Genomic DNA, 23,810 nt, shown 5'->3' with positions numbered 1-23,810 from the left:
CGACGGCGCCACGGCATTTTGATTGGCTTTTAGTTACAGGACTCTTCTTCTGAATAACTGTCTCAGTGTTTTTGCTGTGTTTTTCTTTTTTTTCAGATTTTGATCACGATGAGTTCAGTTATGTACAAAAAAATCATCCTGTTACAGTAAAAGTTTGTTTTTTTTCGCTCTTTGTCTTTAGAAGCTTCCATGATCCTTGTTATGAGATGAGAAATGAGATAATGTGATTGAAGATTTATGAGATTAAATTAGGTTAGGGTAGGGTACTCCAGAGAAAAGAGTGCCTCAGATGAGAACGTGGCATGAGATGATTCATGATATTACATGAGATATGAAATATATGAAATGAAGGTTACAGACCACAGATGGGGTTTCATGAAGTTTTGAGATTAATGTACACAAAATGTGATGCTGCTACATGAGATGAGGAACCAATGGAGGCGCTAACCAGAAATCCAGCCTCATCTGAAGTGACGGCTCCCCACCCAGAGTCTCGACTCCCCCCGGTTCCCTCTTATCTCCCCACCAGCAGCCGACACTGGTCCATAATCGCACTCCCATCATCTGTCCATCCACAACCCGGATTCCTCCCTTCATTAATCACTCCTCTTCCCCCACCCTTCCATCCCTCACCCATCATCCCCTCACCCATCATCCCCTCACCCATCATCCCCTCACCCATCTCCTCATGCTTCACACTTGACTGATAAGACAACCTTATTCAAAGAACCTTTATTTAGAGGCAGAATGTGTTGGTTACAGTACAGAAGCCAAACATTATTCATCTCCAGCAGACGCAGTCATGCAGCCAGAGGAGAGAGAATTAACAAACAAACAGTCACTGTCGTGTTCACACGAGCGCACCTGTCCATATGAGCGCACCTGTGCATGAACAAGCCTCTGGATTTATGGGTCAAGAGGTTTTGTGCTCTTTCAACTGCGAGTGGTGGCAGCGAGGAGAAAAATCTGACTATTTCAGGAGAGAAATCAGGCTTTTAAAACACTCGGCGCCGCCACCTCGGTCAGGGAGCAGGAGCAGGAGCAGGAGCAGGAGCAGGAGCGGCTGTGCGAGGAGTGGTTTCTACACCATCTGACAGTCTGTTTCTCAGCACGGTGCATTAAGTCGTGTTAAATATTTAGCTGCGCTGCCTTGAAACAGCCAAAATGGATGTTTGGAGTCCTCTGTGGATTTCCGACCTCCTCTGGCCCGCTTCCTGCTTTCTCAGCGTTCCCTCCTAACAAACAAGCCGAGCTCTGTCAAACCGTCTGCTGCCTTACTGGGATTAATAAACTCCACAGCGAGAGGAGGGTGGAAGCACGATGAAGAAACAGTTCAACCTACAAAGGACGGAAAGATGCAGAAGGCACAAGTACACAAGGAGAAGTGGCTCACATATAATCATCCCGGCCAGATTCAATTAAATTAACCGAGTCAGAAGCTAAAAATGCTGCTGTCTTATCAGCATAAATCACAAGCTGGTGGAATCATAAAGAGATGATTTTAAATCTGTCCGACAGACAAACTGGTGAGAACGCAGAGCGAAGGCTTCGGTTTGTGCTCGTCCTGTCGCCTTTCTGCTGACACGGCGGAGCTGCCGTCTGAATACAGATGCAGGCCTGCTGGACGTCACGTTATTCTGCTCATAAAAACACGTCTGCTAATGTTTCTGACTCCAGCGTGCTGTTTGTAAAAGTGTGGGAGTGTTATGACTCTTTCTGTCTGCTAACATCTGAGCGCCGCTCACACACACTTAGATCTAATATCACACTCATAAAATATGTAGGAGGAAATCTGCATTGCATCATGGTCTCATCGAGACAGAAACATAAGCCGTGCTGAAATTAGACATCAAATCAATGATATTCCACTAATTCTGTTTTGACACTTTGATTTCTTCATTTATTGAAGAGATAAGTTGAAGTTTAAGGTTTGTCTCTTTAGGATTTGACTTTGAGAAGCAGGCGCTGAGTCAGTGCTCACTTCAGGTGTCCAACCTGCTGCAGTGCTGCAGAAGACGCTGAAGGACACTTCAACAGTCCCTCTGACATCACTGTGACGAGGTCATTCTTAATGAAGAGACCACATCCTTTGAAGTTCATGTGGCCTTTAGCGGACTCAGACGAGACGTTCAAGCCTCAAAGAGACAAAACTGGATCTGAGCAGTCCTCATCGAGCTGTGAAAGAGAAAGACGTGTCAGTGGGGACGTGTCATCATCTTCATCGCTCTCATCGTGTCTTTGTACTGCTGGCACCTCCTCACAGAGGAGATTGACCAAGATAAAAGAGGCCAACATGAAATGCACATGAAGCTAGTTTGAGGTGAGCTGCTTTAGCAGCAGCATCGTGCTAGCTCACCATCCTAACAGCCCTTTCAGACGCTGGATGACTGCGCTCTGAAACTCATTATTTCAGTGGCTTTCACCACGTCAGGACGGCGTTTTGCTGCAGCGAGCAAAGCGGAGCCCAAAGTTCACACAAAGTGCTGAACCCAGCAGCTCAAATCGTGTCGTCTCTGACAGGAGCCAGAAGCCTGTAAGACCACGATCCTGCTGGCATTAACCCCGTCAGTCCAATAAAAGCTGAAGCCACGTCTGTGTGACAGCGTTAGCCAATCAGGGCTCGCAGTGAACGTTACTGACTGACTGCTTCACCACATTTCTACTTTCAGTCCTGGTGGGGAAAAATGGAATATTTGCCTCTGTGATGACTTCAAAGATGTGAAATCCTGTCTGTCGTTAGAAACCTTGTGCAGTGTTTTTGGTGTCTGATGAGCCAAACAGTGGATATTTTCCTCAAACTGAGCTTTCTGAGTCATTCTCACTGGTACTTTAAATAGCAGCTCCTAACAAACGCAGCTGATGCATATGTATGAAAAACACAGTTTTGGTCTGAGCGCTGCTAAATCAGCCATGTTGGACTTTCTCCACATTTGTCCCTCCAGTCAAACTCCATCCAGGCCCAAAGTCCCACAAAGCGAAGCGGCTTTTGTTCACAGGGATTTTATCTGGAAACATCTTTTCTTTCTTTATTCAGGTATTCACAGCTGTGGACCGCGCTCGTCGTCAACGTCCCCGATACGAACTCAATAAACAAGATTAAATAGAAAACGAGACGCTCTCACAGCAACAGGTGATGTTTGACAAACACACACACACACACACACACACACACACACACACACACACACACACACACACACACACACACGGCCCATTTGTATATCACAGATGTGCATTCACAGCTTCATGTGTGGGCTCGCAGCTCCTCCAGCAGCAGCATTATTTATGGCAGGCGAGTGGGAGGCTTCATAGGTTCTAATACTTTTCTGTCTTCATTGAAGAAAAACGTTAAAAGCTTTTATCTCATTCATCAAACGAGCTCCACAGCATGACTGTTTCAGGTCTCATTAACATTACAAAAACGCTCCTTATAATACATATTGTGCGTTATGTCTTCAGTGCATTGATGGGAAAATCCCTATAGGCGCTGCATTTCCACATCACAGAGCGCTAATGTGGATTGAACTCTTGGCTGCGTCTCTTGTTTTATATTGAGAATCACAAAATGGCAAAGATTAGCTGGAGGCAATATGGGATTAAGAAGCTTATATCAGTATACATACATTCATTACTGCGAGGAGATGAAGGTGCAGGAGGACGGAGGAAACACCCAGACAGAGAAATGACGATAGAGTGGAGACAGACCACCGAGGAAAGTTAAAAGAGAGGAGGGAAGACAAACGGAAGAGGTGAAAGAGGAAACAAGGAGAGAGGACAGAGGAAACAAGCAGAGGAGAGGAGAAGAAAAAAAAAACAAGCAGGGAGGGAGAGGAGAAGGGGGGGAGAAAGGAGGAGGAAATGAGTATTAGAAGAAACATGAAGGAGGAGACAAAAAGAGAGTGCGAAAGAAAGGAAGAAACAGAAAGGAAAGGAAAGGAAAGCAACGGAAAAAAGCTGAGAGGAAAGGAGGAAAGAAGGAAACAAAGGCAGGAGAGGAGATGAGGAGGACAGGAGAGGAAAGACGAGAAGTGGAAAGAGAGGAGGAAATGAAAGGACGATAAGGAGAAATGAGGAAAGAAAAAAGAGGAAACAAGCAGAGAAGACAAAGGAAAGGAAAGAAGGAAACACAGAAAAGAAAGGAAAGGAGGAAAGGAGGAGGGGAAGAAAAGAAGAGAACAGGAGACGAGGAACAAATGAGATAAGAGAGGGGAAACAAGGTGAGAGGAAACAAGATGAGAGAACAAAAAAGGAAACAAGAGGATGACAGGAAAGGAAAGAAGTGAAAAGGATATGAGGAACTGGGAGGAGAAGACAAGGAGAGGAGGAATCAAGGAGAGAAGAGAGGGGAAAAAGAAAGGAGGACACAGGAGACGAGGGAGTAATAACAAGAGAGTAAACAAGAGAGGAGGGGAAAGAAAAAGGAGGGAACAAGAATCAAGAGGAGAGAAGGAGATGAAAAAATAAGAAAATAAGAGGAGAGGAAGAAAGGAAACGAGGAGGAAACAAAAACAGGAAGGAAGAAAGGGAGAAGACTGATGGAGGGATGGAGAAATAAATACTGTGGCATGAAAGAGAGGAGATGGAGCTGAAGAGAAAGATGGAGAGAATAAAGAAGGGAACAAGATGAGAGATTCAGAGAAGAACTGGAGACGCAGAGTGAAACCAGGAAATCAGAGAGGAGGAGGAGGAGGAGGAGGAGGAGGAGGAGAGCAGGATGCTTTCTCTGCAGTGATTTGGCAGAAACAGAGAAAGAGGAGAAGCAGAAAGAGAGGAAGGAGGTGGAGGAATGTTTTTCTCTTGTTTGAGTGAAGAAACAGAAGGAGAACTTTGCGAACTTCAAAATAAAAGCGTGAAGAGACACATAAGGACAGACTCCCTCGCGTCGTGTGTGCTGCTGTTTGGTGATCGGAGGTCAAAGGTCACCGTGACTCACAACACGACACTGACACGACACTGATTGAAAGGTAGTTAAAGAGGCGGGATGAGAAAACAAGCAGCACAGTGAGCATCGGCTGGCTGGGGAGAAAATCAGTGTCTCTGCTTATTCAATTAAACCAGCTGCTGATTTGTACCCTCAAAGTTCCTAATTGTTCCCTAGAATGAATCATTTATACCCTTGAATTCAATTATGCTCTCAGACAGACACGCAGGGAGGAGCAGTGCTCAGTGAGCGAGACGGAGCACGACTCCCCCCGCAGGTCAACGTCTGCTACTGCAGCTCAAGTCCAAACCAAACTCAACACAGAAAAAGCTGATTTTTAGAGACAAAGCAGAGCGAAAACACGCACCACCAGCTTTTGTTCTGCACGTTATAAACATGATACAAGATGGAGGATTGTCACAGAAAAACAAGCTCACCTGAGGCTCAGCAGGTAGAGCAGGTGGTCCACCAATCACAGGGCTGCTGGTTCAATTCCCCAGTCCTGTTCTCAGTTCAGCTCATCACGAACCACATTTAAGATAAAAACTGAGGCTGCGACCTCAAAACGAAGCAAACTGAGACGGTTTGACATTGTAAACCACATGATGATGAAGGTCAGGTGTGACACAGGTCCATTTCACCTGTCGCTGCTTCTCTCCAATGGCCACGAATGTCATTTTGGGAGCTATGGACCCACTGAGTGGATAAGTTACGAGGACGTGTTGATCGGAGAGCTTCAGAGCTGCTGTGTTTTTGAACTTTAGACAGGCTAGCAGTTTCCCCCTGCCTCCAGTCTTTATGCTAAGCTAGGCTAACCACGTCCTGGTCAGAATGGTGAACTATTCCTTTAAGATGTCTGATGGGAGTAATTTCAGCGGGTCAGCTAAACTGGGTCACAGCGTTGATCCATATGAAGCAGAGAATGAAGCTAAATGCCTATGGAGCAGTGGGGGTGGGTGGGTAATCAGCTGGATTATCAGCGCTGTGGGCTAATTAATTATGACGGTGCTCACAGCGAGCCAAAGTGCACTGAGGCATTCAGAACCTTCCAGTAATTAGACCGAGCCCAAACACAGGGAAGAAGAGTCTTTTAAGAAAGCTCGTCTTCGCTGCGAGCTGTCAGGGTTTTCTGCTCGAGGATGATCCTCATTAGATAAATGGTTACGAGCTCCACCTCCACACCTCCACCCACACCTCTAATTACAGTCTGCAGGCTTCTGTGTGCTCCACCGAAACAAGACCTCGATCTCAGGGATGCACCAGAAGATGAAATCTCGGTGGGTTTGAATGATATTTACACGTATTTTTTAGTTAGATGTAAATGTCAATCACACTGGACAAGAAATCAAACTGAAGCTTAATATTAAAAACTCTACAATATTAATGTTTTCAGGAAAAGTTTCCGTTTTCCGTCTGAGACACCAGAAACAATCAATCATGTGTTTGATTGACAGCCAAACATTTTGCAAGCCATCACCTCAACTCATCTGTTTATTCTTCTTTAATTCATTTAAGATTTTAACAACATAAGTGGAGGTGAAACAGCTCAAAGTGGACTTTACTGTCCTTGTTTTGCGACCTTTAGGCTTATTTTTGCTCAGAAGTCAAAGTTCATGATGATCCTTCAGCTCAGCGCAGGTTCCACTCAGGCCTCTGCTGCCCTCTGGTGGCAGACTGAGGTACTGCCGCGTTCTCCAAACAGGAGGCGCCGTAAGAGATGCTCAATAATTTCATGAATTGATCGTCTATGATTAGTTTTAACACCTTCAATAACCACGTGCAGCTTGTTATTGTTTTTTGGGGGGATTTTATGCTGAAAAACTGAACTCTTCATTTCATTACATCATCGATAATGTGTTTACTGAATTTAACATCAACTGTAGAGTAAATGTTGACGGTGAACACCACTGTGCCAATCCTTCACCTCCAGTCTGGATTGATTAAAGCTTCACTCCACTCGAAAGTTATGGAGTGTAACTAAGTGCATTGACTGGAGAACTGGATGATTCTGAAGCACTTTACATTTCCATTTATTTCACAGCATCAGTGCAGATTCAGATTATTAATAGAAAATTATGAAAAATCAGGGTTAGTGTAAGGATGACGCCGCCTGGCAGCATTTAAACAGCAGAAACTTTCACACCTGCATCAGTCTTTAGAATCCAGTGGTATGAACCACTCTGTACTGTTGAGGTGTATCTTATTGCTAATACTTATATACTTCTACTTGACTGCAGGACTTTACTCTTAGATCTGAGGACTTCCTCCCACCTCTGACGTTTGGAGTGTGACACTCACCTCAGCAGACTTTGATGGAGGGATCAGCAGCTGCGGTCACGCTCGACTCGGTGATCAAAACATCCTGCGAAGCTGCTGCAGCGTAGTCCACTCCTCCACCCTCCACCTGTCCCTTCACACTTTCTAAACACTGTCCATCCTCACCTGCAGAGCTCATCAGCACACCTGTGCCCCGCCCCCACTTCCTCCTGCTCTCATTGGTCAGGAGAGGTTGACCTTTCCAGGTGGAAACAGCATTTGTTTACTTGCTGAAGTGGGAGCAGACACAATGAAAAGAAGCACACAGGTGGAAATGATAAAGATCAGTGATGGCTGAATTCCATTTAGCTCGTTCAGTTTGAAGTTTCAGGGTCGTCGTGTTGTTTTCTGCTTTGAAATGATCCATAAATACGTTTTATGACCTGTGGCAGGTTGTTTCGAGCTCCCCACAGATCAGACACCTGTCCATGTTACTTCCTGTCTCACCAGCTTTTTGACACATCATCCAGGTAACTTCTGTCTATTCGGCTGATGAGTCTGGTAGCATGTGAGATTAGCATTAGCAGGATGAGCTCCAGGTTTCCACCTGGCAGAGATGATCAATCTACTTCCTGGTTTGTTGGTAAAAACTAAAGCGAGCAGCTGATTTAGAAATGACTGTTTATGTTGTTTCAACGATTGACATCACATGACCGCCCATGAATCCACGTGGCTGCATGAACTTCCTGTAAGACGCTTTGGACAAAAGCTCAGGTAAATAAAGGTTAATGAGCCAATGGGCTTGAAGCTGAGAGCCACAGACAGGAAGTCCCGCAGCACTGACAGACGGCCGAAACACACTGCGCTTTAGCTCTAAAACAGGATTTGTTGACAATAAGATATGCTGACAGATGCTTTAGTTTACACACACACACACACACACACACACACACACACACACACACACACACACACACACACACACACACACACACACACACACATTCCCTGTGAACCCAGTAAATAAAGCAATCCAGCATCTGGGCTTTATCACAAAACAGGTTTAATTTAATATCTCTTTATTTTTTAAAATAATTAAACATTTGTATTTCTCCAACCCTTTTTTATCTTTTTTTTCAGTTTTTAAATCATATCATATCTGGGCCGTTCTAAAGCACACATTAATCCTGCGAGGGAGGAGGGGGGAGGTCTGCCGTCACACCCCCGACAGGGCAAAGTGGTCTGCTCCGTGCCTTCCCTCTCTACTCCCCCACCCTCCCTCCCCCCTCTGACCTCTGACCCCTTGCCAACCTGCCCTCACCCTCACCCACCTCCATCCCTCCCTCCCTCCCCAACTAAAAAAAATATATCCAACGGTCAAAAGAAACTTCATCAAAATATCCAAAATGAGATAAAAACCAAGAGGGAGGAGTGAGAGACAGAAAGAAAAACAGACTAAAAGGGGGGAGAACTATCATAAATACCAGGAAGTCTTGTTCCATAATACCTCTTTATATACTGGATACTCCTCTCCACAGTTTCCTAAGCAAAAAACATAGGCTAAAATACTACAAGATACAAGATTATCAGTGTACTGCATTCAATAACAATGTACAGGGTTGTCTTTTTTTGTCACTGTTGTCGTAATACTGTGAAGTCAACGCGGCGCCCCCCGGTGGGCGGAGGGGGGTGGGGGTGGAGTGAGGCGGGGCGCTCGTCTTTTCACAACAGGGAGGAAGATTTTTGGCTCCTCTGAAGATTTTTTTTGTTTGTTTTTGTTTGTAAGTCCCCGTTATGGCCCGACGGCACCAGTGCCAGACTGATACCAGGTCAGGAGGGAGGGGGTCAAAGGTCAAAACAGAAGACGCAGGGAGGGACAAGAAGAACCAAGTGATGAAAAGCAGTCCGTCAGTTTAGGAGGAGCAGGAGGGGGGAGGCGCAGGGGGAGGAGGAGGAGGTGAACAGAGTGCGTTTACATGCGGAGCGTTCTGGAGTCAAACCGAGCGTGAGCGCAGGAAGCTCGTAAACAAGGCCGAATAAACGACGGACAACAGGATGTGAGCTCATCCAGGAAAAACAGGACACGACGCGGGACAGGTGTCCGCTCAGCTGACGAGTGTCGGGGGGGGGGTGTTCCACCTGTTAATTAACTCACTGGTTCAGGTTAATCTACACAGAATGTTTCTATGATCGAGTTAAAGTTCAGATTATTCCTAAAAAAGGGAAAACTGATCGTAGTTTTCAGCAGGTTGTGGCGTCGCCCTTCAGGTGGTTTTGTTTTCCTGCTGATGTCAAGCATCAACATGGCCGACCTTTGACCCTTCGCTGAACACACATGTAAACGCACTCACAGCAGAGGCGTGTGTCCCTGTTGTTGTTTTAAAACGTGTTTTTGTTCAGTTTTTTTTTCCCATTTGAAACAGGAAGGAGAACCTGTGGACAGGTGGGCGGGGCCGCAGAGGAGGGGGAGGAGGGGGGACCATTTATCAGTCCGGACGTCCACACGGGGGCAGACATGACAGATGCACCGTTCAGGAGGAGGGAGGGAGCAGAAAGATGGAGGCAACGAGAGGAAAAGCAAAGAGGAGAACCAGGAAAATAAAAATGGCGTTCGGGACCGTACTGAAGAAGAGCGGGACGAAGAGTTAAAATCAATCTATCTTCTCTTTTTTGTTGTTTTTTGTTTTCCAAGAGTTCATTTCCTACAGTCCAAAAGTTTTTTTTTTTTTTTGTAGTTTAAATTCCCCTCCCACACAAGTCATTTTCTCATTTTCTATTTTTTTCTTCCTTTTATTATTATTTATTGTTCTGTTTTTCCGTTTGCAATAATATCAGGTTAAGGGAAAAAAAAGAAAAAAATAATTATTTACAGTGCTATTGAAATAATGAAAACAGATGTGATGAATCTACTGTAAAGTAAGTCGCACAAACACAGGAGAAAAAAAACATAAGAAAAAAAAAACAGTTAAGAAACCAGCGGGCGCTCCGCGTCCATCCAGAGACGACGGCCTGTGTCGGGGAGGTCTCAGAGCTCTGGGCAGACATGGCTGATGTGGAGGGGGAGCTGGGGTTAGGATGGAGGGAGGGGGAGTCACAGGGGGAGAGCGGGGGGAGGGGCAGAGGGGAGCGCAGCGCTGTCTTTGTTAAGTCGGGATGATCCCGTCGCTCCTAAGGCCCCGCTTCAGCTCCAAGTCCTCCAGCTTCTTCCACAGCTCCTCCCGCTCCTTCTCCTTCTTCTTCTCACTGAAACACAAACAAACATGGAGGACGACTTTTATGGTGTGTTTGAGACTCTGGAGCCTGGCTCCAAACGCCTGACTCTCTGCCCACATCTGCGATTAGTTCAGCGACTCAGAGACATCCGGGGATTTACGGCTGGTCGACCAATCAGAGCCCTGAACGTGGAGGTTACCGTCCCACACGGGGACAGCAGCTCGCTCCGTCCACCCCGGCTCAGCGAGGCTCACGGAGCTTTGAGCTAAACGCTAACATGGTGATGTTTAGCAGGCATGTTCAGCACCTTAGTTTAGCTTGTTAGCATGCTAATGTTTGCTAATCAGCATGCAGGACTGAGGCTCAGGAGGCCGAGCAGCTCGTCCACTAATTAGACGGTTCATGAGAATCAGAAGATCATGAGCTTCTACTGCTCCTCCTGCGTACTCCTGCTGTTAGCCATTAGCTGTTAGCGCAGCTCCTTCTATCACCACAGCTGATATAAGTCCTGTGAGGTGTGATGCTGTCGTGTCGAGCAGCTTCCTGCAGGGATCATAAACTATCACATTATTCATGAGCCTGACGATGATGATGATGTGAATGTGAAGAGCTTCTCACCGCTGGCGGTCCGACTTGTAAGTGGCTGTGAGTTCATCGAATAAGGTACTGTTCATCTCCATGAAGGCCTTCAGTACGTTGTACACCAGCGCCACGATCGCCCTGCGAGGACAGACAGAGATCAGGCTTCACAACTGGAGACATAACGTCCACCATCGCAGCGTCTGTGGACTCACAGCATTCCTGAACATGTGGACAGTCCACGGTTTGAGCTAACTCTCAGAAGACATTCTGGTTTTCATGGCATCACATTTCTGACAGAGTTTACACTTTGAAAAGTTAATATTTATATTTTTCTTATTGTGTTTGTTGCACAGGCTGTCAGGACATCAGGTTTAGGAGGACCAGCGCTGTCCTCATGGAGGCGGAGAGACGGGACTCCCCTCCATTCTCCTCATATTACAACCGTTGCGGCCGTTATGACTTCCTGCCCGGATACCTGACTGAGCTTCGTCACGCTCTGATGAGCTTCCTCATCACGCGTCTAATTCCTCCATTTTTCAGCTGACATGCAAACTGCCTGATCTGGTGTGTGTATATAAACACACACGTAGAAATACATTTACATCTTGAAGATCAGAACATGAAATCACCTGTTAAAGTTGGTCTTATGGGAGCAGGGAGTGGCAGTGCTGAGGGGGCTGCAGCATCCCCTTTAATCAGAACTACAGACTTCATAATAAAAGCGTTAAGTTTGTCTCAGCGTCTTCTGACTGACGTCCAGCGTCCCTGCTCGGCTGTTCAGCGTCAGAGCAGCTCTATCAAAAACACCATGAGCTCATCTTTAAAGGCCTGCAGTGAGACGCTGCTCTGCTGTTTACAGTCAACACAGCTGAGTACGTACGAAACTGAAGAGAGCCGCTGACGAAGCTGCCGGTCAAACAAAACCCAAAGACACCACGTGACTGAGCGTGGGAACGTAAGAGAGGTGTGAAAAAGAGCTCAAACCAAAGAGAAAACCAGGATGGTCCTGAGTCTCATGCACTGGGGCAGAGCTTGTGGGACGTCACTCACGGGTTCCAGTGCTCTTTGGAGATCCTGTAGAGGCTGGCGAACATGATGGGCAGGATGACGCTGGAGTTCTCCTCGATCAGACTCATGATGTACTCATTGTTCCAGTAGTACAGAGCTCGCTCTGCGACCTGGGACACGGGAGACAAACTGGGCTGAGTGTCTGCGTGTGATGGGAGGACAGCAGGCCGTCCGTGTAAAGCCCTGCTCATCTTTTCACACACAGAAGCTTTAAAGTTAGACGTGCTCCCTGAAATCAAAGCTTGTTTCAGCTCTCTGACTGCTGACAGGAAGTCGCCGTGGACGTCACTGACCTGGAAGTGTGGGCTGGAGACACATCTGGAGATCTGTTTGAAGAGCGGCTCCTGGATCTTGACGAACTGTGTTGGCTCGATGACGTCCAGGATTTCCTCCAGCTCACCTAGAAACATCACCTGCACGGCAGCACAGGACCAAAGTGTCAGCACACACACAGAAACACACACACACAGCTCACATAGACAGAGAGCAAACTGAAACACACGTCACCTCTTTTTGACTGCAGGTTTTTGGCCAGAACTTCAGTAAGCCTCTGATGACCTGAGGAGGAAGAGGAGACACAGACTGAGCTCATGCTCACTCTTCTGGTTTCACATCCTGAATTTCCTCCTTTCACCTCAGTGAGGCGCTGTCTGCAACGTTTCTGATCGGGCTGCACCTCAGCTATCAGTGACATCAGTGTTGCAGGAAAAGTGGGATGTGCAGCAGCTCTGCTAAATGATTGGTTCGTGACAAGTGGCGTCACTCAGAGCGTCAACTTTAACTTTTCTGAGGCTTTAACTGATGAAGGTGATGAATCTGTGCAGCTGATGGCAAACAGCTGCTCTGTGGTGAGGACTGCTGCTGAACAGTCCAGGCAATGGTCAAGTATGGCAGAACTATTATTAGCAAAGGTCACCGACAGCTGGTCTGCTGGTTTCAGTTGATACTTACTGGTTCTGTTAATGTTGGGTCTTTCTCTAGGAACTGTACAATGCAATACGCCAACTGCAGGGAGAGCAGAGAGCACAGGTCAGAACACACTCCAGCCCTTCAGCTGAGCTCACATCAGCGACGCAGAGGAGCCAAAACTGAGCTACGAATGCTTAAAAAGGATCATTTCAACGTGTGAAGCTTTCAGCCCTGCGTGCTCAGTATTAATCAAACTTCATGGCAACTTCTGCACCTGATTCTGCATTTATTCACCGAGCAGAAAGGAACTGCCACAGCTCTGGTTTTCTTCATTTGTAAATGTAAATATTCCACTTTTTAAGTATGGGCACACCACAGCACGACACACACACACACACACACACACACACACACACACACACACACACACACACACACACCTTTAAAAGACTGTGCAGGTTTAAAGTTTTACACTGCTGTTAATGATCTCTAGATACTTTGTATATGTGACTCTGTGACAGCAGGAAGTTCACAGATATCACAGAGTTCAGATTTCTAAGAGCTCTTCAAATCCAAACATTAAGAAATTAAAGGCTTGCTGCTGGAGACACAGTGGGGCTGTTAGGTGGAGCAGACACATGTCGTACCTGTGCGTGGAAGAGGGACAGACTCCTGACGGTGTGGAGGGGGATCAACACTTTGACCAGAAACTGTTTATGCTCCGCTTTCAGCGGCAGAGCGAAACCATTGATTATACTGCGAGAAAGATGGAAAAAAAGAGAAAACACAAACATAAATTAAACATGAACACATGAAACGGCGTCATTGTGACCCTCTGAAAGCGAGAGAAGATCAATGAGCAGCAGACAAAAAGACGTTCATATGGTGACGAGGCTGGAGGAGAGAGCCGGGACACGGGAGCACAGGAGCAGCTGTGAGGGGATGCTGCTCCATTTCAGACCTATTCGATTCGTTTTTTACTACAAATGTGAGCAAACACTGAACGTGTGAGAAACTCAGCGCTGCCTGAAAGTCAAACGGCCACATGCCAACTGTCTGTGTGAGTCGGCCCTTTTTTCAATGGATTAAAATGGATTTAAAGACTGTTGAGCTCAGAGGATTCATTTATTTTTTATCTACAAGTTAAACTCGACCCTCGATCCAACATGTCTGAGCGTTAGCAGCTTGTTTACACGGAGCCGAGTCAGAATTTCTCCTGCTTCTTATCAACCGTTTGTGTTCCGTCTCTCTGGATCTCCATCTCAAAGGCGCTCCATCAAATAAAAGATAAAAACATCCTCATATTGTTACGACTAAAGAAAAACAGGAAGACGTCAGCTCGGTCTGGATGAAGGCTGAATCAGCTGACAGAACAGAGTGTGTGAGGATCGGAGGCCTCCACATACCTCCCCAGGATCTCCAGCAACTCAGCCACCCCGTTGAAGTGCTCCGTCTCATAAACAAAACTGCACAGACAGACAGAGAGGAGACAGAAGACAGAAGACACAAATGAGTCCCAGGGAGAAAAAGGCTGAGCGACTACACCAAGAGAGCAAAGACGGCAAAAAACTGACGACCAGGAAATGAACACGTGGACTGAAAAACAAAAAACTCTGCAACTCTACAGTCAGAAATTCAGATCTGAGTGCGAGCTCAGAGGCCGCATTCATGTATCCTGAGGCTAAAAGTAGCTGCTAACTGGAGTTAAGACAATCTTAGACCCAAACGACACGTGAGGAACTGACATGTACTCACCGTAGAAAAATATTATTGATCTGTTTTCGTATAAAAGCCCTCAGCCCCAGGAATTTTCCGTAGATTCTATGCAAGACTGTCTTCAGGTAGTCTCTCTCCCGAGGATCCTCGCTGTCGAACAACTCCAAGAGCTGGACGGAGGGAAGGAACACGGACAGGGAAATCAGTAAACAGAGAGACCCTGGAAGGACAGCAGGGGACATGTGACGCTGACCTTTGACCTGCAGCCCGACTCTGCGACTCACCTGTAGGACAAACTTCTGGTCTATGTACTTTTTGGCAATGCTGGGCTGGAATTCCTGACTCTCCAAGAACCGGATGAAGAACTCGTATACCAACTGGAGAGGAGAAGAAGAAGAGACAGATGGACGGGGGAGGGACAGAGGGAGGACGAGAGAGACAGAGCTGACGTTAAAAAGACAAAAATCTGTACGAAAAGTCCAATGTCCAACGTCTCTGATCAGCTGAGCGCTGTGCAGGAAGTTTGTTTTCAGTTTCAATTCACTTCATTCAAACTTTGAGTGAGTTTGGACACAAACTGGAGTCAAACTTCCTGCTGTGCAACAAGCTGATTAAAAATATGAAGAAATCCAGACTGACATCTTCCTCTTCAGCCTTTGAACTCACCCCGCAAACACTGAACTAGACCGGATCAAAGGGAAGCCTCAAAGGGTCAAAGGTCACAAAGGTACAGCGTCAGGTGGGTGTAGCCAGGTAAAAAAAAAGGATGTGGGTAAATAGAGGGGTTTCGGTTGAGGGAGAAAACTCTTTATGACTTTGGGAAATTTGGGCAAAAGAGACGAAACAAAAAGAAAAAAGGTTTTACCAGGAAGCTTCTCCTTGAGATTTGCATCTCATTTCTAAAGGAGTCCTGGGCAGCAGGCACACAGAGAAGGAGGAGGGGAGGTGAGAGACAAGAGAGCCCGGCTCTAGACATGGAGCAAAAACTGGACCCGAAACAAACCCCACCCAACCACCAGGAGCCAAACACAACCACCGGGCCAACGGCGCCGAAGGTACGGACGAATTCAACACGTCAGGACGGACGCTTCGTTTCAGAGGGCGGAGCTCTGCACCACCCTCCTGCTTAGCTTAGCACGGAGACAGAGAGCAGGTGGAAACAGCTAGCTCTGACTGAGGCTCACACAGGCCTACAGACACCTCCAAGGCGTCCTAATTAACACGCTGTGTCTCCTCTGTTTAATCTGCACAAGACAGAAACGTAAAAAAGACGATCTGTGCAGAAAAACACGTCACATGACTCCACGTCTTCAGCCCTCATTAGACAGAAAGAGCTGCAGGAGAGATTCTGATCCATCAACATTCAAAACTGTCACAGGGTGGTTTCCAGATCAGATAAATAATAAAATTATAGCCGATGACTCTGCATGGAAATGACGGGCGGGTGGATGAACCAATGTGAAGAAAGATTCATTTCTGTTTGTGCACCAGTTCAACAAACAAGTCGTTAATCAGTGAAAACACACACTTTTCCAGCCGCGCCTACCTGTAAGTGCGGCCAGGAGGCCTCGAGTGTGGGCTCGTCTTCCTCGGGGTCAAACTCATTACTGTCACTGGGCGGAAGGGTCCGGAATATGTTGTGAGACACCTGCAACAAAACACAGCGAGGACACGTGAAACGTCTGAAATGTGCATCAGCTTCAATGCAGCTGAGTCCTGAAGTCGTGACAGAGGACATTTTTACACACTAATAACTCCAGCTAACAAATATTAGCTTTCAGGACATCGGCGCTCTGTAGCATCCATGCTAACAGAGCTGCTGAAGTGTGTGTGCTGTCTGTGCTCATTCCCTACAAGCAGACAATAAAGCTACTGTACAAACGCGACACACACAGACTCCAGGTCAGCCACTTTCACCGTTCTCTGCTTGTTCTGAACACACCTGTACACCTGTGCATCCAGGTGCTTCCAGACTCAGTGTTTTTTCTGTCACTGATTGACAAAGAACACTGAGAAACATCACAGGACTGAAATCTACTGACTTTTTAAAGAAAGGTTTTGATTAAAACCTCCATCTGTTTGGACCACACTCTGCTCAGGCTCTTATTGGGTCAGATTGGAAACATTAGTCATTTGTGTTTTCACTGTTACTGCAGCTTCTGTAGTAATTGTACACTTTTCAAACCAAACACACGTCATCGGTGTTTGAGTATGAATCACCTGCACCGACTCAGGAACACCTTGATGGTAAGAAACCTACAGTAAAACTGAGAAACTGACTGCTGAGACAAATATTTGGAGGATTTTTGTTTTAACTCCAGCACTATTGAACTTGCATTGCTTTGATGTTTTCCCTTTTCTTTTGCAGGAAGTGTCTTCTGGGACACTCCGAGTTAAATCAGAGCCTCGAGTGAGTGTGTGTGTGTGTGTATGTGTGTGTGTGTGTGCACGCACACAAGACAGCCGGGCTGGAAAATGGGACAGGACCTGAGGACAAGTTTAAGAGCGGTGCGTTTACGGATCTGCAGGAGTGACTGAGTGTGACTTTTATCTACAGGCGCCGAAAAGCAGCGAGGGAGCACAAACCAGCTTCAGTGTAATTATCTCAGGATTTAGTCATGTGAGTTTATGAGCACAAACACAATCAACAAACTGTTCAGAGAGTGTTTCTAATCTATCTCTGCTTGGCCGTGTTAGCTTTTGCCTGGTGTTCATGTTGAAGGTCTTCATGGGTCCAAAAATTTAAACCTCCAAAAAACAAACAAAAACCCTGAGCAGCCAACAGGGCTGTCACAAAGGTTCAAAGCGTTTCATTATCTCAGTACTTACATAGCTACACATTACGACATAAACCACTAAAATAATGTCCTTCATCCTGTTATTGAATTATCCGCTCGTTTCAGCTTGACCTACATTGCATTTTCACTCGATCAAAGTGTTTCCAGTTCGTGCTGTTCCGCATGTCCTGGAAGACTTTTATGTCCCGGGCAAACTGGAGAGTTTACGGTCACATATTATCTGATTATGGACCCTATTTTCACATGTTTCTGAAATGAGTCCAGTGTTGAACGACAGCCATGTGATCCCTCCAGGCATCAGTGCACATTCAGTAAAAGTGTTTGTTTTTACCACCGACACGCTCAGATTGATATAATAAGTGTCTGACAGCGTCATGGAAAGGATCTCTACAGAGAAAGACCTGAACAGTTACGCTCTCGTCAAAGCCACCAGACTCCATTCACAAAAACAGGAATTTTATCATTGTAAAAAAACACTTTGTTCAAACATGACACAAACACCAAAACCTTCGTGGTTCATTTTTCCACTGTTCAACAACCACCACCAGCTCTGGTTTGGTTAAAATAAACCCTTAATTCACCGAGAGAGGAGCAAGAGACGGGGCGCACATCAGAGAAGCAGCACGGAAAAAGGCCTATTTTCATATCTAAGTCTGGAATTACTGTCAGCAGACGTTATGAGCAGAGAAACTTAAATATGAAGCCACCTTCAATCAGCAGTTTGCTGCATTTGGGCCGGCTGTGGACCTCAGACAAGCTGTCCAATGTAAACAGATTTTGAGTACAGACGAAATTGTGTCTGTGGCATCAAGTGTCAAAAATCAAAAACAAGGCTGCTCCTTGATCAAATTACATGTCCAGTCCCTCTGTTACACCTCAGCTGACAAAGTGGTGGGATGATTAAATCACAAGAAAAGATCTCTAGTTTTTGCTTAAACTGTAAAATGCTTGATAGTTTCACCTCTTCAGGCTTAGCAATGTGACACATCAGAGGTCCAAACAACTTCTCACACCTGTGATTTAGTGCTGTATTGATTTTTCAGTGCATATTGATTCTGAATATTTGAAACTGCGTCAATGCTCATTTCCTGAACTATCGATAGGCTCGATCAGCTGCTCCTCCTCTCTGACGGCGAGCTGACACGCACAGCGCTGCAGTGACGTATAGCATCAAACAAGTCCACATGCGAGCGATGCTACAGAGCAGCGCTAACAAGACATGCTAACGCAACACGTTTGGCAAAGCAGCTGAAGGACAGACATGTCTGGAAACCTCTAGAAAGAACTGAGAGGTTGGTCCCACTTCAGCGCCACTGAGATGTTTAAACTAGATGACCCTGTGGACTGTTGTTGATCTCTGACTGTGTTGTCCTGTTATTGGTTCAGCAGCCATTTGTAACTCTCAGAGCTACGCTAATCCCCTCAGAGCCACCAGGCCTGAAGGGAGGAGTTTCAGTTCAGAGGAAAGCATTTGAACTACGGTCAGTGGCGAATTGACTTAATGCTGTTGTGCTTAACACCAGCAGCGGAAGAAGTATTCAAATCCTTTCTTCGGTTAAAGCGATCGTACCACGCTGAACTGTAAAAGTCCTGCATTTACAACCTTACGTCAGTACTATGAGCAATGTCTGCTTAAAGTATGACAAGTGAAAGTACTCACGGCGCAGTAAAATGTTCCCTGTCAGAGTTCTATTACTATATAAGACGTTTTATTAATATTCCTGCTGCATTCATGTGTTTGCTGCATTTTACTGACAACTTGAGTCTTGCAGCCACTTCAAAAACCAAACCAGGTCCTACCGAGACAAGTCTGGGTCCCTGTATTTTTCTCTAGTGTGTGTGAGCCCGTTGAGTGTATTGATCGCATGTCCCCCTCCCTCCTCACCATTTTGACGACCTCGGGGTAGGCCTGCTCTGTCAGGTAGCCCCGGCTGACGGTCACGTAGTCCACCAGCTCGTTGAGCGTGGAGCGCTTGTACTCCTTCATCTTGAGGTCCGACAGCGTGTCCATGAAGTCAAAGACAGTACAGCACTGCTGCAGCTTCTTCAGGAACAGCTCCGGCTGCTCCGGCGCCGGCACGTCTGGACGCACAAACCAAACGCACACAGGAACATCAGACACACACACACACACACACACACACACACACACACACACACACACACACAGGAAGAGAACGATGAAGAGAAAAGTCAGTTAAACTGGTGCAGAAATAAACGTGAACCATGCAGACGTTTCTGACTCCCACAGAGGTCAAAGAGCGTCGACGCCAAACACAAAATTAAACACTTGGAATGAAGACAGTTGCTGTACAAGCAGAGACATGGGACGTCCTGGTGAGACAGCGGCATGAGACACTGCTGATGCTGGACGAGAGGCCAGGTCCACCCTGGACAGGTCGCACCAGTCATCCACAGGGCTGAATGCATGGAGACAGACGAGCACTCTCACTCACACCAGTTAACCAAAGCTGTATGTCTTTGTTCAGTGGGAGGAAACCAGAGCAGCCAGAGAAAACCCACAGCAACAAAGATGAATAATATATTCTAGTAGTTAAATGAACATGCAGTAAACACTGTGACGCAGGGAAAAGGACTGCTTTACCTGTTCAGGAGCCAGTAATTAACTTGTTTTGAAGATGCTTTGCAATCATTCAGCAGCTTCTCTGTATTAATAATTTAATGTAGTTTGACAGTTTCCCAGCAGAGTTTATTCTGCTGCTGACGATACAGTTTCCTGACAGACAGGAAGTGATTTGTTTTTAAAGAAGGTGAACAGAAGGTGAACTGGGTGGTTAGCATAGCATGGTTAGCCACAAGAGCTAAAAGAATACACCTGCACATTACAACTTTGAAAAAGGCAAGTTAAGCTAAAGCACGATGAGTTTAGGAAGTTCTCCAAAGGTGTTTATGTGTGGATTACGACAAAGGATGCTACAACCAGCATGCCGCAGGTGGAGCAGTCAGTTTCCAGCCCTGCATTAGCTTTTTGTTCACTCTGTATGGAGAGGAGGAGCGCCACAGCCTCATTATCCAGCAGTGAGCGTTTCTGAAGGAGCGACGGAGGCTCTGCTGTCACAAACCGTATGGATGTACAGGCAGAGCGAGCCGGCAGGTGTCTTTACTCTGATCCCACAGTGACAGACACAGCAGAGGGTCGCCCAGAGTTCAGACCTGCAGGGAGACGCGTGGAGCTCCTCGCTGATTGCCAGACCTGATCCCAGTAGGACTGGGCCATTATTATGTAAGAGATAAGCTGCTCTGAAGGAAGCACACCAGTGGCTCTAAAGTGTGAGCGTGCTCTGAAATTACACTTCAAAGTGCTCGTTTGTCGCTCTGCATTCAGCTGCTCTCGTGTTGATTCACAGACTGGGAATAAATGAGCGAGAGCTTCCAGACAAAACACTGAAATGACTTTTTAACCTCTTCAGAGTAATTAGTCGATTAATGAACTTACAGTCTTTACTTTGGGCTTCAGGAAACTGTGACTGTGAAACATTTGTCGACCAAATGATTCACTGATGAACTGAGAAAACAGTTGTGAGATCAGCTGAAAATGGGCTGCAGTCCGACAGCTGTTTCCATCATTATCTGTATTTTTATTGTGTAGCAGGGACGTGTACGATGAAAGACATTAACGACCAGCGCGGGGTCAAATATTATGCTAATGGAAATGTTTAAAATTAAAGTTGATGCAAAGGTTTATTTGGATTCTGGATCTCAAATCAAGAAATCTTGGAAACATCACATCACAGAAAGAAAAGTCAGATTAATTATGATTGAAAAGGTTCTATTCTTCTCAGATTTTGTGGGACAGCTGGGGTCTCGATCCAGTCAGTGTCTTTTTTCTCCTTCAGATTCAGCTCAGCTGGTCAGAATGAAAGCTCCGGTTCTTGAAATCCTCTCTTCCTGAAGCAGAAAGTGCAGCTTCCTGTCCTGGGAAACAACCCTGAGCGGATCTCATCAAGCGCATATAAAGTGATTATTCCAAACATGTTTTGATCCAAATGCCACTCGTTACTCACGACCTGCTGGCCTCCTGTTTCAGCTCAGCTCATTGAGGTTGAGTCCAAGCGGGCCAGTCGCAAACAAACTCAAACCCTGATTGACTGGCAGGAGTCCTGGGCTCTGCAGGCTTTAATCCCTGCTCCACAAACTTGGTGGAAGAACCAAGAACTCAATGCTCGCAGCCACAATATGGAGTCACTTATCAGAGCAAATGCACTGGACTCTCTTTACGCGAATTTCAAACTAAGATGTTAAATCTTAAATCTAAAAACTTCACTCTGTGGTGAATGTTAACCTGCCAACAAGATGAAACAAGCTCCTCTTCGCCCTGCATGTGATATGATCACTCAATGCTCCAAATGCCTAAAAAGGAGTGCTGACCAGAATATTAAGGGGGCTGCACGGTCTACATGTCCTTGAGCAAAAACATTCAGTCTTCCCGCTCGTTCTTTTGAAGTTTCTCTGGATACGAGCATCAGAAATTCTGTGGATGTCAGAATGTGGAGAAGAAACCAAAACCGAGTGTCGAAACTGCTGTAATCAATATCTTTGTATTAGCGGTGTAATGTGTGCTGATGCCAGTGTGTTTTTGGCCCATAGCTTTACGGGAAACTACCTGCTCAAATAGAACAACTTTCAAAGATTTTGCAGAAAAATGAACTCAGTCGGCGGGAGTGAAGGTGAAAATCATTAAAAGCTTCTTGAGGAGGCAGTGGAGGATCCAGTCTTGTGTACGTTTGAAGTGATCATTGCTGTGTAAAGAAGGCATGCATGCTTGTTTTATAAGTACGTGTGTGTGTGTTGGTCCTCGTGTGTCTTCCTTCCAGTACAGTAGCGTACAGTACGCTGGAGTTGATTACAGTAATTACTAGCTGCAGGATTCAGGGTCAGCTTGTGTTACGGAGCCCGGGGGCCTCGGGATCCTGCAGCTCTGCCGCTATAGGAGCATGTGAACGGCCTTAAAGGAAACTATTAATAGACAGATAATCACACAGGACACAGTAATCCCTCTACAGAGACACAGAGAGAGCACAGCTAACCAGCTTGGAGCAGGTCGAGAGAGTATGACTGTGACTGTGTGGGAGAGAGAGAGAGACTCTGTGCCGGTGTGTGTGTAAAGTGTGTGTGACTGTACTTAAGCCTGTGAGAGAGTGTGTGTGTGTGTGCACGTCTGCAGCCTAGAATAACCCAGAAACTACTCTTCATACACACCAGCAGGGAAGAACCCTGGAGTGGATATGCTAACACACACACACACACACACACACACACACACACACACACACACACACAAATACACACACACACAAATACACACACCATCTCAGCCAGGTCCAGACATCAGCACAGAGCAGATCACGCCATGATGCTGTCAGTCATCAGGACTTAAACACCACATATCAAAGCTGAGGGCTTCTGATAATGATGATTTATTTATTTTTCAGTCATCATTTAAACATCATCAGTAGACCAGCTGACTGTCTGATGAGGCCTTTCACACTCTCATCCCGTGCAGTAACACACGATCATTAACATGTATATAAAACGGTCTCCCCAGCCGGGAATCGAACCATGGACGTAGCCTTCATGTGGTACGCACCCTAACCATTAGGCCACCGAGGCACCCACTTCAGCAACCAATCAATTAACCATTAACAATTAACAAATAGGAATAATTGTGGGAAAACACATGGTGCAGCCAAACCAAAGGGCACAGCTTTAATGACTTGTTCTGTCATTGTGCAGAGATAAACGAGAAGCAGCAAATCCTCAAATCTGAACTTACCGGAAAAAATCCAATCATTAAGGCAGCAACTAACAAATCCTGTCAGCATCGAACAGTCACAGCCACAAAGAAATTCAGTTTACGGTCACAGAGGACTGACAGACAAGCTCACTTTCAAATTAGAGCTGGAACTCGTGAATATTTGGTATTTGAGCTTTAGAAATGATATCATCCATAACCACAAGTCATTTTCTGACAAATCAGAGCTTTTCCTCGTGGTGGTCCTCCAGTGTGGTGGTAATTAAAAATTCAAACACCTACCGGTGTTCAGGTGCGAGCCGGTTCACCGCCCAGCCCTAACTTTTTGCATATATTTCCGAGCTGGTTTGGCTCGTGGCTTCAGTCTCAGCTCTGCAGCCCAACGTCAAACCACAAAACACGCTGAACCCTTTACACCACCTGACCTGCTGTTATTGCTGGTTACTCACGTTCATACCGAGAACCGAGCATAAAAGCAGAACGAGAACGAAAATACCAGCCACAAGCAAAGTGCTGGGCTTCTTCCAGATCACAAAACCTCTGCATGTCACTGCGGGGCTGAAGTGTAGCTCTA

The 23,810-nt window shown here is 46.1% G+C and overlaps 1 protein-coding gene across 6 annotated transcripts in view; it reads right to left on the bottom strand.

The window, feature by feature from the left end:
- Nucleotides 1-9,875: 9,875 nt before the first annotated feature.
- The window catches only part of ppp2r5eb (protein phosphatase 2, regulatory subunit B', epsilon isoform b), a 39,357-nt gene continuing 25,422 nt past the window's right edge, over nucleotides 9,876-23,810 (bottom strand). For all 6 annotated transcript variants that reach the window (XM_076748260.1, XM_076748263.1, XM_076748262.1 and 3 more), the window contains exons 3-14: nucleotides 19,349-19,545; nucleotides 16,212-16,313; nucleotides 14,950-15,042; nucleotides 14,705-14,835; nucleotides 14,356-14,415; nucleotides 13,597-13,705; nucleotides 12,992-13,045; nucleotides 12,548-12,598; nucleotides 12,334-12,453; nucleotides 12,023-12,150; nucleotides 11,009-11,110; nucleotides 9,876-10,420 (exon numbers count right to left, since the gene is read on the bottom strand). In XM_076748260.1, coding sequence (XP_076604375.1) covers nucleotides 10,321-10,420; nucleotides 11,009-11,110; nucleotides 12,023-12,150; nucleotides 12,334-12,453; nucleotides 12,548-12,598; nucleotides 12,992-13,045; nucleotides 13,597-13,705; nucleotides 14,356-14,415; nucleotides 14,705-14,835; nucleotides 14,950-15,042; nucleotides 16,212-16,313; nucleotides 19,349-19,545 — 1,247 coding nt within the window. In that variant the 3' untranslated portion in view covers nucleotides 9,876-10,320. The remainder of the gene's footprint in view (nucleotides 10,421-11,008; nucleotides 11,111-12,022; nucleotides 12,151-12,333; nucleotides 12,454-12,547; nucleotides 12,599-12,991; nucleotides 13,046-13,596; nucleotides 13,706-14,355; nucleotides 14,416-14,704; nucleotides 14,836-14,949; nucleotides 15,043-16,211; nucleotides 16,314-19,348; nucleotides 19,546-23,810) is intronic.

Source organism: Chaetodon auriga, chromosome 14, assembly GCF_051107435.1.
Source record: "Chaetodon auriga isolate fChaAug3 chromosome 14, fChaAug3.hap1, whole genome shotgun sequence".
In the NCBI taxonomy this organism is placed as follows: domain Eukaryota; kingdom Metazoa; phylum Chordata; class Actinopteri; order Chaetodontiformes; family Chaetodontidae; genus Chaetodon; species Chaetodon auriga.
Note: the sequence above shows the minus strand (reverse complement) of the source record. Positions and strands in the feature narration are given on the sequence as shown.